At 36.0% G+C, this 13,240-nt stretch overlaps 1 protein-coding gene across 5 annotated transcripts in view; it reads right to left on the bottom strand.

Moving 5' to 3' along the window:
- The window catches only part of Ralyl (RALY RNA binding protein like), a 677,233-nt gene that overhangs the window by 373,522 nt on the left and 290,471 nt on the right, over positions 1–13,240 (bottom strand). For all 5 annotated transcript variants that reach the window (XM_029475035.1, XM_021157482.2, XM_021157480.2 and 2 more), the window contains one exon: positions 8,459–8,737. In XM_029475035.1, the coding sequence (XP_029330895.1) occupies positions 8,459–8,714 (256 nt within the window). In that variant the 5' untranslated portion in view covers positions 8,715–8,737. The remainder of the gene's footprint in view (positions 1–8,458; positions 8,738–13,240) is intronic.

Raw genomic sequence — 13,240 nt, 5'->3', positions numbered from 1 at the left:
CCTAATAAAAAAAAAAAAGAATCCTTTGAAACTTCAAGCTCATTTGTGACACCATACCTCCTACAGTAATGTCACATTTCTAGTCCCTTTCTCATTTCTACCAACTAGAAACTAAGTATGCAAATATATTAGCATGTAGGAGCCATTCGCTTTCAAATCACCACATGTAGTATAGAATGATGTTGCCCAAAGTAAGATTATATATTTTTATAGTGTTCTTGTGTTTCTTTCAGAGATGGAAATCTTTATATATGAGTCTTTTCAACAGCATATGTAAACAAGGTTACAGAATGTCATAGATACCTCAATGTATCTTATTCTCTTTTACTGAAACATTAACATTTTCATTTTGATATATTTTAAAAGAAATCCTAGTAACTACATTTTTTCAGGCAGTAAAGAAGTCGGCTATCTAACAAAGACTTCACTTGTCCTGGTCACTAATGGCAGTAGCTTTACACATCAGTAAATGAAATCAGGTGATGTGAGCCTGTTGTAATGATAACATCTCCCACTTGAACTTTCAAAACAGAGCACTGCAAACATCCCATCTTCAAACATGGATTTTTTTTTTTTAGAGAGTGATTGGATCATGAGCCTTCATTGTTTTGTATTCTACTGATGAGTCTGCATGTTACTGGGACACTGGGAGTATATAGAAACTGTAGAAGTCAGGGTCTCCCTGCTGGAAGTTAGTTCCTGAGGTTAGATTCTTACAGGATGCATCTTATCCCCTGACCCCCACTTTTTGTCTCCCCCTATTGGCTTTCCAAATTATAAGGTGTGAAGTGATTTCTGCGATCACACACACAGGTGCTTAGTAATACATCTATCCTTGACCATGAGCCAAAATTATTAGTGTAGATATATCCTTTCTCCTTTTTAGTGGTTTTCTGTTTGCTTTGGTGTTGTTTGTTTGGGGGATTTTATTTGGTATTTTAGCACAGTGATAGAAAGATAACTAGTTCAGAAAGACAGGGTACTGCAGACAGATTCTTCATTTATAAATGATGCTTACAGAAAAATAATGGGGGTTTTTTTGGTGTTGTTTTTATTCCTACTGTTTAAAGCTGACTTCCAAAATTCATGATTTCTGTCGACTTTAGCAATTGAACAGTGAGATAATCTGAAAAGACAGACATTACAAATGCTTATTTATAGCCTATGAGTAATCAACCAGCATAATCAGTAGATGTGTGAAATCAGCACTGATTTATTCAATCTCTTCCCTGATGTATAGGACATTTTGGTACAAAACAAAGATACAGTCCACAGAATTAAAAAAGGTCAACAGAATGAAGGGCTCGATGAGGATGCCCCAATCCCACTGGGGAGGGAGAAGAAAGCAATCACAAGTAGGGAGGGATGGGGTGGGGAGGAACCTAGGATGGAAAGTGGACTTGGGGAGGGGAGGGGAACCTGACCTGGTATTGGTGAAGGAAAAGGACTGAAGCCCTGGGGGCAAGCAGAAAGAATGGAAACAGGCAACCTCCTGAGGTAGGAGGTTGGGGGAGGGGTGTCCTCCAAATTACACCAGAAACCTGGGAGGTAGTAGACTCTCAGAACTCAAAGGGAGGGACCTTAGGTGAAATGTCCTCCACTGGGAAGTGGGAACTTGTAGAGGCTACCTCCAGCAGAAGGACAGGGCATCAAGTGAGGGTTTGCCATCCCACAGTCAAAACTCTGACACTGAACTGTTCCTGTCTGAAAGAACTGCAGGGATGGAAATGGAGAGGAGTCTGAGGAAAAGTAGATCCAGCAACAGACCCAAAGTGGGATCCAGCTCAAAGGGAGGTCCCTAGGCCTGACACTACTACTGAGGCTATGGAGTGCTCACAAAAATGGACCTAGCATAACTGCACTCCAGAAGACACAACAAGCAGCTGAAAGAGTCAGATTCAGTTATTTGCACCCAACCAATGGACAGAAGCTGCTGACCCCTGCACTTGAATTAGGGAAAGACAGAAAAAAGCTGAAGAGAAGGGCGCCCCTATAAGAAGACCAGCAGTATCAATTAACCTGAACCCCTGAGATCTCTCAAACACTGGACCACCAACCCGGCAGCATATACCAGCTGATATGAGGCCCCCAGGTCTGGCTTCAATCAGGGATGAGACGAGGGAATGGGATGTGGAACAGAACAGTTGGAGGGTAGACAGGGGTAAGGAATAAGATTTCCAGTGTAAACTATCAATCAATCAATTAATTAATTAATTAATTAAAAAGGAAGAATTTGTATAACTTAAGATCCATAAATAGTCAGTGTAAAATATTTTAAAAGTTTATTTACTCTTTAAAGGAATGTATTTCAGGGTACAAAAGTTCAATTAGTTTTATAGTATAATAATATGATAAGGCTTTCTATGTTAGAATCCAAGTTCAGTGAATATTAACAATGTATGTCATAATTGTACCTTAGTAATTTTATATTTTACTATATTCAGTTAAGTAACCAAACTGAGATATATTTTTATTTTATAGAGATGACATTTATTGTGCATTAATAAATTGGTTCGTATTGTCTGATTTTTAAAGTCTGTTTAGTAATATGAATCATTAGGAACTCATTTTTTACCAGTCTTTGATTCTGTCTCCATATCATGAATTGGGGGGTGGGCTATTCTGTTCAGCAAAGATATTCTGATATTTTTAAAAATGAATAAGTAACAAAGTTAAACTATGACAAACATTCCCTCTTTGTAAAATCCAAAATATGATAATATATACTGTTAAAAGTCAGCATTATCAAAAAGTGACTATGTTGGAGTTACATTATCCAAATATTTATGATAAATTTGTTTATAATTAAATCTCCTTAGGAAGCTGATCTGTCCTGGGAATCAAAGGATGCAAAGTTGATGCTGCACCACAAGGGCTATAGATACCATGACACCTGCCACCATACCATAGCACCACACATCCTGGACAGGGGTCGGGAAGTACCCTATGGTCATGTGGCCTACAGCAGTAGCCAGTACAGTGTGAAATTATGGGAGACACAGGGTGACACACTACAGCTTCCACAATGAGATTCTTTTCTATGTTTTGCTTTGTTCTACTTTGCTTATTTTTGATATTTATTTTCTTTTGGGAGGGAGGTTTCAAGGGCAGAGGGCAGGGAGATGAGAGGGACTGGTATACATGATGAGAAATACTCAAAGAAACATTTAAAGTATTCTTTTAAAAAGAACTCTTTTTACTTGTTTCAACACACACACATCCAGAGAGAGAGAGAGAAATAGACAAAGTTAATAGGGGAAAGGTGAACAGTCTTGAAATTGTCACAAAGGTAGTTGGTGTCATTCAAAGGTTGCCTGAATGTCCTTTGCTCTATAAAGCAAAAGTTCAGGCTTTCAATGGAATATACAATAGATGAAGTCATAGCTAGCGTACCACTGGGTCTAGGACATGGTTCAAATAAAGGTCATCAGTGAGTCAGCTATGGTTTCAATTTCATGCAAACAATGTGGCCACAATAAACCAGTTGAAAAATGTAAGGACACAAAATGCAATACTTTTACAATACCACCAAATAGAATATGTGCCATAATTTATGTTTTTTAATATTACTATTATGATTAATTTATAATTTAAACTTTATTGGAAGTATGAGTTAATTGAAAGAAGCATGATATGAAGAACACTGAGAACTATTTGTGTGATTTTGGGAATCTACTAAAGAACTTGGAAAAATCCCAAGTGTAAGAAAAACTAATGCAATTTAAAAGAAGGATAGAAGCAAAAAACTTTTTTTATGGTTTAAACAGCTAAGTACTTTTGCCTTTCTTTAATTACTCTGTATGCTTAAGTCAGTTATCCTTAATAAAAAATGCTCAGTCCTGAACTCACAGTTTTATAACAAAACATTTTTCCTCTGAAAAGTCCTCTCATCCCACTGACATGCAAGATTATCCGAAAGAGAATCAGAGAATCAGATCAGAAATGTGGGGCTTGATCTTGATTCTTTCCCATCTTTATTAACCAATATTAAACCATCACTTCCTTAAGGTTTAGCATGGTTAACTCTTTTTCCATCTCCATAATTTGAAACTTGAATTCATTCAGAACAATTCTGTCACATACCCATCTATTTTCCCATACTAACCCACCAACCAGCATGCTGACCTGTTCGCTTATTGACATTTCAGGATGTTCTTCCCAGCTTAAACCTTTCAGTTTATTCTTGCACTTGCAGCCTTAAAAGGTACTTGCAACATTAAGATAGCAATACTTGCCATTTAATTAACATGAGTTTTTAACATAAATATTCTAAATTTCAGCATATGACTATAATTTCTAAACTGTTAAGAACTTGCATGAGGGTTTTGAATTTTTCTTAGGAATATTAATCCTTTACTCTAAAATCTATTTTTCAAATAGAGATGATTAAAATACCGCTCTACAGGAGATGGTAGATGATTGTGCATTATTTGAGATAAAACTATTAAACATAGGAGAACTAATAGTTCAGATTTAATCAGTATAATGCCTTTCTACTCTAAAGCGAAAGACAAAGGCTTAGACAACACATGCCTTATACATAATAAACTATCAATGCACTGCACATGGGGGCAAGTTCAGTTTGGGGGTTATTTTTGTTGTTTCATTGTGTTTTGTTAGTTGTTGTTTGTTTTTAAATAAACTATCAATTTGAAAGTGAGTCAAAAATCAGAAATTAAGCAATCAATTTACTTGAAGTCATGTTTTGCTCAAATCAACAGAAGATATGCAGAGTAACTGAAGATGAAAGTGGGTATGCAGTTTGAAAAATGAAGCCTTAATTCCACATTACTATGGAATCAACTCCAACTCAGAATGACTGGGTAGCATGCCTTTGCCTCAATTTCTAGTGATCAGAGTTAATAAAAGGTGGTGCTTACAGACAGAAATATAGCATGGCTGTCCTATGAGAGTCTACATCCAGCAGGTGACTCAGATAGACGATGACATCCACAGCCAAACATGGATAGAGAGCTTGGGGAGTCTTATGGAAGAGTGGAAGGACAACAATCCCTAAGAGGATAAGAACTACATAGGAAGACCAACAAAGTCAACTAACCTAGAACCTACAGGGTCTCAGAGACTGAACCACTGAGAAAAAAAAATACATGGGCTGGACCTAGGCCTCCCCACTCATATATAGCATATATGCAGCTTTGTCTTCCTGTGGGTCCCAAACAGGGGAACAGGGCCCATCCCAAAAGCTGTTTCCTGTATGTAGGATATGTTTTCTAGTCGGGCTGCCTTGTCTGGCCTCAGTGGGAGAGGAAACATCTAGGCTTGAAGCACCAGAATGAGGAGATACCCAGCAGGAATGACACCTGCTCAGAGGAGAAGGGGGTTGGGGAGATGGAGGAGGGATTGAATAGGGGAGCAGTAAGAAGGATGTAAACTGGATAGGTAAAAAAATAGATATAAAGAAAGAAAGAAAGAAGGAAGGAAGGAAGGAAGGAAGGAAAGAGAGAGAGAGAGAGAGAGAAAGAAAGAAAGAAAGAAAGAAAGAAAGAAAGAAAGAAGAAAGAAAGAAAGAAAGAAAGAAAGAAAGAAAGAAAGAAAGAAAGAAAGAAAGAAAGAAAGAAAGAAAGAAAGAAAGAAAGGGTGGTTATATTCAGGTACTTGAACTGAAAAGCAAAATTATTAGTCAAATTGCAAAGCAACTGCTTTGTATGAAAATCTTCCCATTTCAGCAATAAAATAAATAAATAAAATAAAATAGCTAATAAATTAGCTTCCACCTAAATAAATAAAGTCTTTAGCATGGATTTAGATATAAAGTCTGACTGAGGCATGTGCTTTGTTGATTATCCCAGAAGAAACACTGAGAAGAGCCACAGGTGTGTCTGAGAATAAACAATAATATTATAACAGCCAACATCTAACTCTGCTTTTCAATGCACAGAAATCTGAGATCATCATTTTTATCCCTTGGCTTTGTGAAGATAAGAAACTAAGGTTAGAGTTATATACCTGTCTCTTTGTTCCATGTTTTTAGAGATAGTGATCACCTGAGTGGTGATAGAAATCAGGACTCCAGAGAATCATTTACAATTCAGTCCCAAAAAATCAGAGTTAGAATTGACTTTATATTCATAATTAGTTTGAAAAGAATAATAAACAGATTTTTTCTACAAGGTTATGCTAGTTTCACAGAAATGGGGAGAGAGGCAGTAGATTGACCCTGAAATTACCCAGAATGTGGCTCTGAAGAATTTTTTTATTATAATACTATATAAAGAAGCAAATAGTCGGAAAACTCCAATATCAAGGCAAATATGAGACATGTAGGTGTGAAGGAAACCAAATGGAAATCTGGAATACAGACAAGAATATTGGAAAATATTATCTTCCTTTACACTAGACAAATTGATCAATGCAGATAAAAAATAAAAACTAGTATTTCACATAACATTGTTAGAGATTTATATCAGATATCATATAACAACATTTTATGTTTTTACAATTAACCTCAGGCTTCACTCACATTTTAATGAATACCATAGCTTCCCTATGTTTTATCATTTGTGTCACCGTATAACCCAAGATGAGTGCAGTTGTTTCATCTTTGAGCCTCAGCCTCCTTGTGCCAAGATTTATAGCTCTTTTCCTCTATTCCTGGGAGAAACATTTTCCTGAATTGATGAAATTTGATAGTGTAGTATTTTTCATGTTTGTCTCACTTGATGACTCAGTACTTTTTAATTGTTTGTTTGACAGACTATTTTGACATTTTTCTTGTGTACATGACAGAGGACAACATCATAAACAAAAATATCTCATCTAAATAGTGATGATACAAATGCATTAGACAGTATTCAAGTATCTGGAGTAAAGGCAAGAAGGCCTTTATGTGGTAAAGCTCTGTGGATGTAAAGTTCTCAACAATCAAGGGTACAAAGAACTAGCATAAGTCCACAGCCTCTAACCCAGGAGCAATCCTGCCATGCAGAAGGCATCTCAGGGCTACCAGCATGACTTGGAGCTGTGACTGAAGATGGGACTGTATAGATGGTCACACAGAATAGATGGTACATAATGGAGTTTAAACATTTTCTGTATGAACTCCTTAGAGGACTAAAAGCAGGTTGATGACATAATTTGTTTATAAATAAAATAGAACATTCTAGAGTGCACAGAGCTAACGTAGCCTTTCTGTGGGCCCCTGTGGTGGCTATAAGAATGCCAGTACCTCCATGGGTACTTTCTCTAGCTCCTTCATTGGGGGCCCTGTGTTCCATCCAATAGATGACGGTGAGCATCCACTCAAGTATCTGAAGGGGTCTGCAACCCTATAGGAGGAACAACAATATGAACAAACCAGTACCCCCAGAGCTTGTGCATATGTAGCAGAGGATGGCCTAGTCGGCCATCAATGGGAGGAGAGGCCCTCGGTCTTGCGAAGATTATATGCTTCAGTATATAATCAGGAGAACTCCAGGGCCAGGAAACAGAAGTGGGTGGGTTGCGGAGCAGGGTGGTGGGAGGGTATAGGGGACTTTCGGGATAGCATTTGAAATGTAAATGAAGAAAATAACTAATTAAAAAAAAGCTGGTACCAGACTGAGGTAAAGGTAGAGTTTGGGATGTACTTAATATGAGATATAAGAGTGCATCTGAAATATAGGCTGAAGGGAGGGATTGGGGTTTCTATTTTAAAAACTAGTTTGGGATTCTTACAACAGTTACAGAGAAGTTACAAAACAGTATGGCAGGACGATCAAGTTATATTTAAAGATACATGTTAAACATGCAAGAAAGTATATAATCAATTTGAAATATGAATCTTTCCACGATAAGAAATATAAACTAGACAAACATTGATAGATTATATTTTTCAAATGGGAAAATAAATAATATAATATTTTTGTCTTTTCAATAATTCAAATGTTTTCTTCTCAAATGTTTCTTTCTTTTATTTCACCTCACCAAGTACATCTTTTCTTAGCAAAATTTCAGTATTATTCCTTGGACATAAAGCATAAGATAAACACAGAATGGACCAAGGATGCATAATATAATTGTTTAGGGAAATATTGAGGTGAGAAAATATATTGCCTTATACTGTTTTAAACCTTGCCCCTAAATAAAAATTGTACATAAAGAAAATAAATTATCCTTTCGGAACAAATTCCATATTCAAGATCACTGAACTTAGGTTATGTCTGTGAAGGCTACACACTATTTCAAGTCAAATAAACTTAAGCAGATACATACATTGTGTTTCACTGTATCAAAATTGGCAGAGATTATAACTATCATAAACAGCTTTAATCAGACCTTTGTTTGTTGAGATCATAATAGTTACACATAAAATGATACACATTGAACAGGAAATTCCTAACATGTAACAAGTTAAGGAAGCAATAGATATTACAGTGCTGCTAACTGTCTACACATTCAGCTGAACAGCCAATGTGGGGATCAGGGAGGAAAGGGAAACCTACACGGAAGCACAGCTTACCAAGAGGCTGGCCTGCGATGACCCTGGCATTTTCTCCAGCCACTGCGGCTCTTGCATGACGCTCACTCATGTACTGAACGAAAGCATACCCTTTGTGAACGGAGCAGCCAACGATTTTTCCATACTTTGAAAAAATAGCTTCAATGTCGACCTTTTTGACGATGGCTGTATTCAAATTGCCGATGAAAACCCTGGAGTTGATGGACTTGGGGTCATTCTTATTGGTAACGTTGCTTGTTTGTGTTTTGCCCGTCATGGTTGGTTCACCTTGTTTCAATCCTTAAACAAACAAAAAAACAAAATGATCAGAGAATAAGATAACTAAATTCAACAGATATCTCTGGCTTTGAAGAGGTTGTAGTTTTTCATCTGGAAACAAATTCCTGAGTATTATTAATAGATTTGTTTTTTTTTTTTAAAAGTAATATAAAAATACATATCACTAAACACTATTGGAAAATTCTCATAATTAATTAACAGTTTTTAATGCCTCAATTTTGTATATCATTTTAGCCCCAAATCATGGTTTAGCAGTCATTTTAAATTTTAAGTATAACTATATTTGTTTGCATAAGAAAATTTAAGGAATAAACCTCTTTCTTCCGTGTAAAACTAGGAAAGTCTGCATGTTCAAGTCTAATGAAAAGGGATGTATAGTTATATGCACATATAGTTATATACACATAGTTATCTGTGCAGTGTTTGAGCATAGGCAGTGTGCTGCTCTGTGCCCTGTAACAGATACACTGATTATCTGCTTCAGCAGAGGGATCCTAGGGTCAGAAGCCAACAATCGATTCCATTAAAGGCTAAGAGAAAGAAAAAAGAAAAGGTGTTAATATCAGGAGTTTGATTAGGATTTTTGGGGTGAAGAAAGAATGATTAGTTCTGTTCATGATATTCAGTTGAACCAAGCATTTATGTTACCACAGTTAAATGTAAACAAAAAGACATATACAGACATTATTCATCAATAATAAGAAAATTAGACAGAAAAACTGGGGCTTTCCTCTCTCAGCTTTATGTTTTAAGTAAACTCAATAAAGTTTTTGTTTGGAGGCCTTAAAATCCATAGCCATATTGATTGAATGTTGATGTTTTGCCAGGCACCCTCTTCTGTTTGGAGAAACTCTTATGTGAAAGGGAAACCTTTGCAGAATTGTACTCTTAGGTGGGAAGCGGCATTGCTGAAGGCTAACCAACAGTGCATTTTCTTGGTGATAGTTACAAACATGTCTATATGAACACTATTCAGCTAAAATAGCAAGTGCAATTGGCTTGATAATCATATTGAATAACACTTTTGATTTAATTGTTAATCTCATAGAAATCTCAAAGCTACAGGAGTTGGGTATGCTTGAAAATTCACTCATTATGCATCTAAAAGAAGTGATCTTGAAGTGAAGCACAGCCTAGAAGCATTAAAATGTTTCAAAAAAGCTGTTCATTATTGTATCTGAAGTTATTATAACTTTGCTTTAAATCATACCCGTGTCATTATAATGAAGGTAGATCTAATAAACAAAACATTAATCCATTTGCATAGCAATTAAATCTAATTATTGAAATGAATGATTTTAAAGTTGCCTTATATTATTCCAGTTTAGCTACATTTGACTTGTTCTTTCATCGTAAAATATTCACACTAGAATTGTAGAAATTAAAACTGATACTTTTTTTTCTAATCATTAAATTATACATATTGTATAACTGAAGACACATTTTTGAAAATACAACAAAAAATTAAGGTACATACTAAGACATCAACATCTTTGTATAATCTACAGTATATCACCTTTTTTTTTTTTAACCAGTACAGGCCAATATCTATAATACAAACCCCAGAAAACATGTTTTGATTTTATAGGTATAGGGAAAATGTTTTCTGAAATATATCTGTGACATAGTCAAGGGTACGTGATTCTTATGGCTGACATTTATTTTACAATCAGGGACTTGCTAGCTAGGAAGCAATCATAGAAACTTGTAGATGATGAAGTCTTAGGATGAGAATAGCTCTCAAGTGAAGTCTGTTGAGAGAAGACCTTAAATCTATACTGAAACCTAAGACTACAAATAAAGGGATCAGGATTACAGCACAGTTGAAAAACTGTGAGCTAGTAATTTAAAAGACCACAGAAAAAGCAAGACTAATGCAGGTTCTTGCCAGTGTAGTAGAAGGACCACATTGACTCCTGTGTATTTTAGACTTGGAAGAAGTGGACCTTAACAATGGGTAAAATAGAATATTTTCTTTGGGATCTATGTTCCAAAAAATAAAGTATGACACAGAAAACCTGAAAACATAAAACAACAACAAGAACATGATGGTCAACTCATGCTGCAACTCAAATGCATATGACAAATGGCAGAACCATTCTTTAAAAATAGAGCTCCGATAATCTGCCATATGAAATGTGCCCTCTTAAGGATCCAACCAAAAACTCCTATAGTTTTATAAGTTTAAAAGACATAACCCCTACCCACAAAACTTCTGACCCAAAACTTATCCTGCCTAAAAGAAATCCAGGGACAGGAGATGGAGCAAAGACTAAAGGAATGGCCAAGCAATAACTGGCCCAACTAAAGTCCCATCCCATGAATAAGCCCTAATCCCTGAAACAATTTATGATAATAACTCTGTTATGCTTGCAAATAGAAGCTCAGCATAACTGTCCTCTGAGAGGCTCCACCAGCTGCTGACTCAGACAGATGCAGACTCACAGACAAACAGTGGATTGATCTTGAGAATTTTTATGGAAGAGTTGGGGCAAGTGTTGCGGGTCATGAAGGGGATAGAGACTCCACGGGAAAATCAACAGAGTTAACTAACTGTGACCCTCTGTCCTCAGAGACTGAGCCACCAACCAGGGCTCATACATGGGCTGGACCCAAGGCCCCTGCACATATATAGCAGATGTGAAGCTTAAATTTCATGTAGGTCCCAAAAAACTGGAGCAGGGGCCATCTCAAAAAATGTGGCCTGTCTGTGGGATATGTTCTAGCTAGGATGGCTTGTCTGGCCCCTGTGGGAGAAGAAGCACCTAGCTTTGATGTGTCTGGGTGGGGGGATACCCTTGAGGGGCCAAGCTACTCAGAGGAGAAGGGGAGGGAGGATGGGGCCAGGAATTGTAGGAGGGAGGACTGGGCAGGAGGGTAGTGAATGGGATGAAATGTGAATAAATTAAAAAAAATTATTATCACTTACCAACAGGAAAGAGAAATAAAGATGAATCAAAAGAAATTTTTAATATGAAATAAGAAACAAGTAATGTTATTTCTAAGGTTTGAAACATACTCAGTGAATGTACATTACAAATGATGAGTCTCTGCAGGACAGATATGTAAATTTAAAGGTATAGAAACATTGACTATCCCAGAAGGAGTAAAAAGGGAAAACACTGAAAAAAAATGTAGCAACTAGCTTCAGAAAGCAGAGTGATGGCATCAGGCTGCTTACCATACATACAAGAGTTCTGGAGGACTTCACAGAAAATATTTTAAAATATGATGGCCCCAATCCTCCTAAATTTCATAAAGATGATAATATCAAAGATATGAGAATCTGAACCTATCATGAGGAGAGAAAAATATGAAAAACAAACAAAAACAAAACAAAACAAAATAAAACAAAACAAAACAACCAAAACCCCACAAGATACATCATAATCAGACTGCAGAATGCCAGTCCTCAGAAGCTGTTAGGCATTGGAGGCTTGCCTGCATTCTCACAGAGAAGTGAAGAACAGACAAAGACATCCTATGGCCATATAAGAGAACTAACCAAGACAGAGTAGAAATGAACTCTGTTACAAAAAGCCTTTTTGTTTGTTTTGGTTTTAGTAAAAAAGTTTACAGGGAGTTAAGGTAACTGTGAAAAATGCTGTGAAATAAAACGTAGAATTTAAATTGTTGTTGCCCCACAGAGTTCCCGTGGACTCTGAGAAGCCTATATCTATACGACCCACAAAGAAATCTAACAAGTGTATGTGGCTTCTGTGTACTTGGAATAGTGCAAGCATAACTTGGGAATTGAATTTTCAATGTTTTACTTAATATGTTAAGTATTATAATACTTAAAATCAGGTTGCAGTCTACTAGATCGATCCTCTCAAAATATTACCTGAATTTTAAACTTTGAATCATCTCAACATATAATCAGAAATAATGGCTTTATGCTTAATTCATTCTTAGAGAATAAATACGTTTTGAGGTTTAAAAGTTTAGGGTTATGGTGGTTTTAGGTATATTTTGAATAAACAACAAACAAAAGGTTAAGTAATTGCTATTAGATAAACACTAAAATTACTTATAATTTTCTTTTTCAAGATAGAATGACTTAATTTCCTCTGGAAATTGTAAGTAGTATAGCTTTTTCACTTGTCTTACCCTCAAACTCTAGCAAGATACATTAACTACAAATTAAAAATCAGCTTTCCTGTGGTTTAGGAAAATAGTTTTGAAATAGACAAATTAGCACATAGTAAATAAATCCTTCTGCAAGTTTTAGTAGGTCTTAATTTTCTACCTGGAATTTCAGAGTCACTCAGATGCTCACAGAACAACAATTATAACATCAACATAAAAAACTCAGATAGTCAAGAGAATAACCTAACAATAGTAATCCATCCAATATTCAAGAATCCAGAAAACACCTAAGAAGATTAGAAAAAAATGAGAAAGATAAACTCTATCATAGAAGCCATCACATGCTATTGTCTAGAGCTATCACCAGTGTTGTCCTAAAGGTACAGTGCAACAAATACTGCAGCAAAAAAAAAA

Source organism: Mus caroli, chromosome 3 (genome assembly GCF_900094665.2).
Source record: "Mus caroli chromosome 3, CAROLI_EIJ_v1.1, whole genome shotgun sequence".
In the NCBI taxonomy this organism is placed as follows: domain Eukaryota; kingdom Metazoa; phylum Chordata; class Mammalia; order Rodentia; family Muridae; genus Mus; species Mus caroli.
Note: the sequence above shows the minus strand (reverse complement) of the source record. Positions and strands in the feature narration are given on the sequence as shown.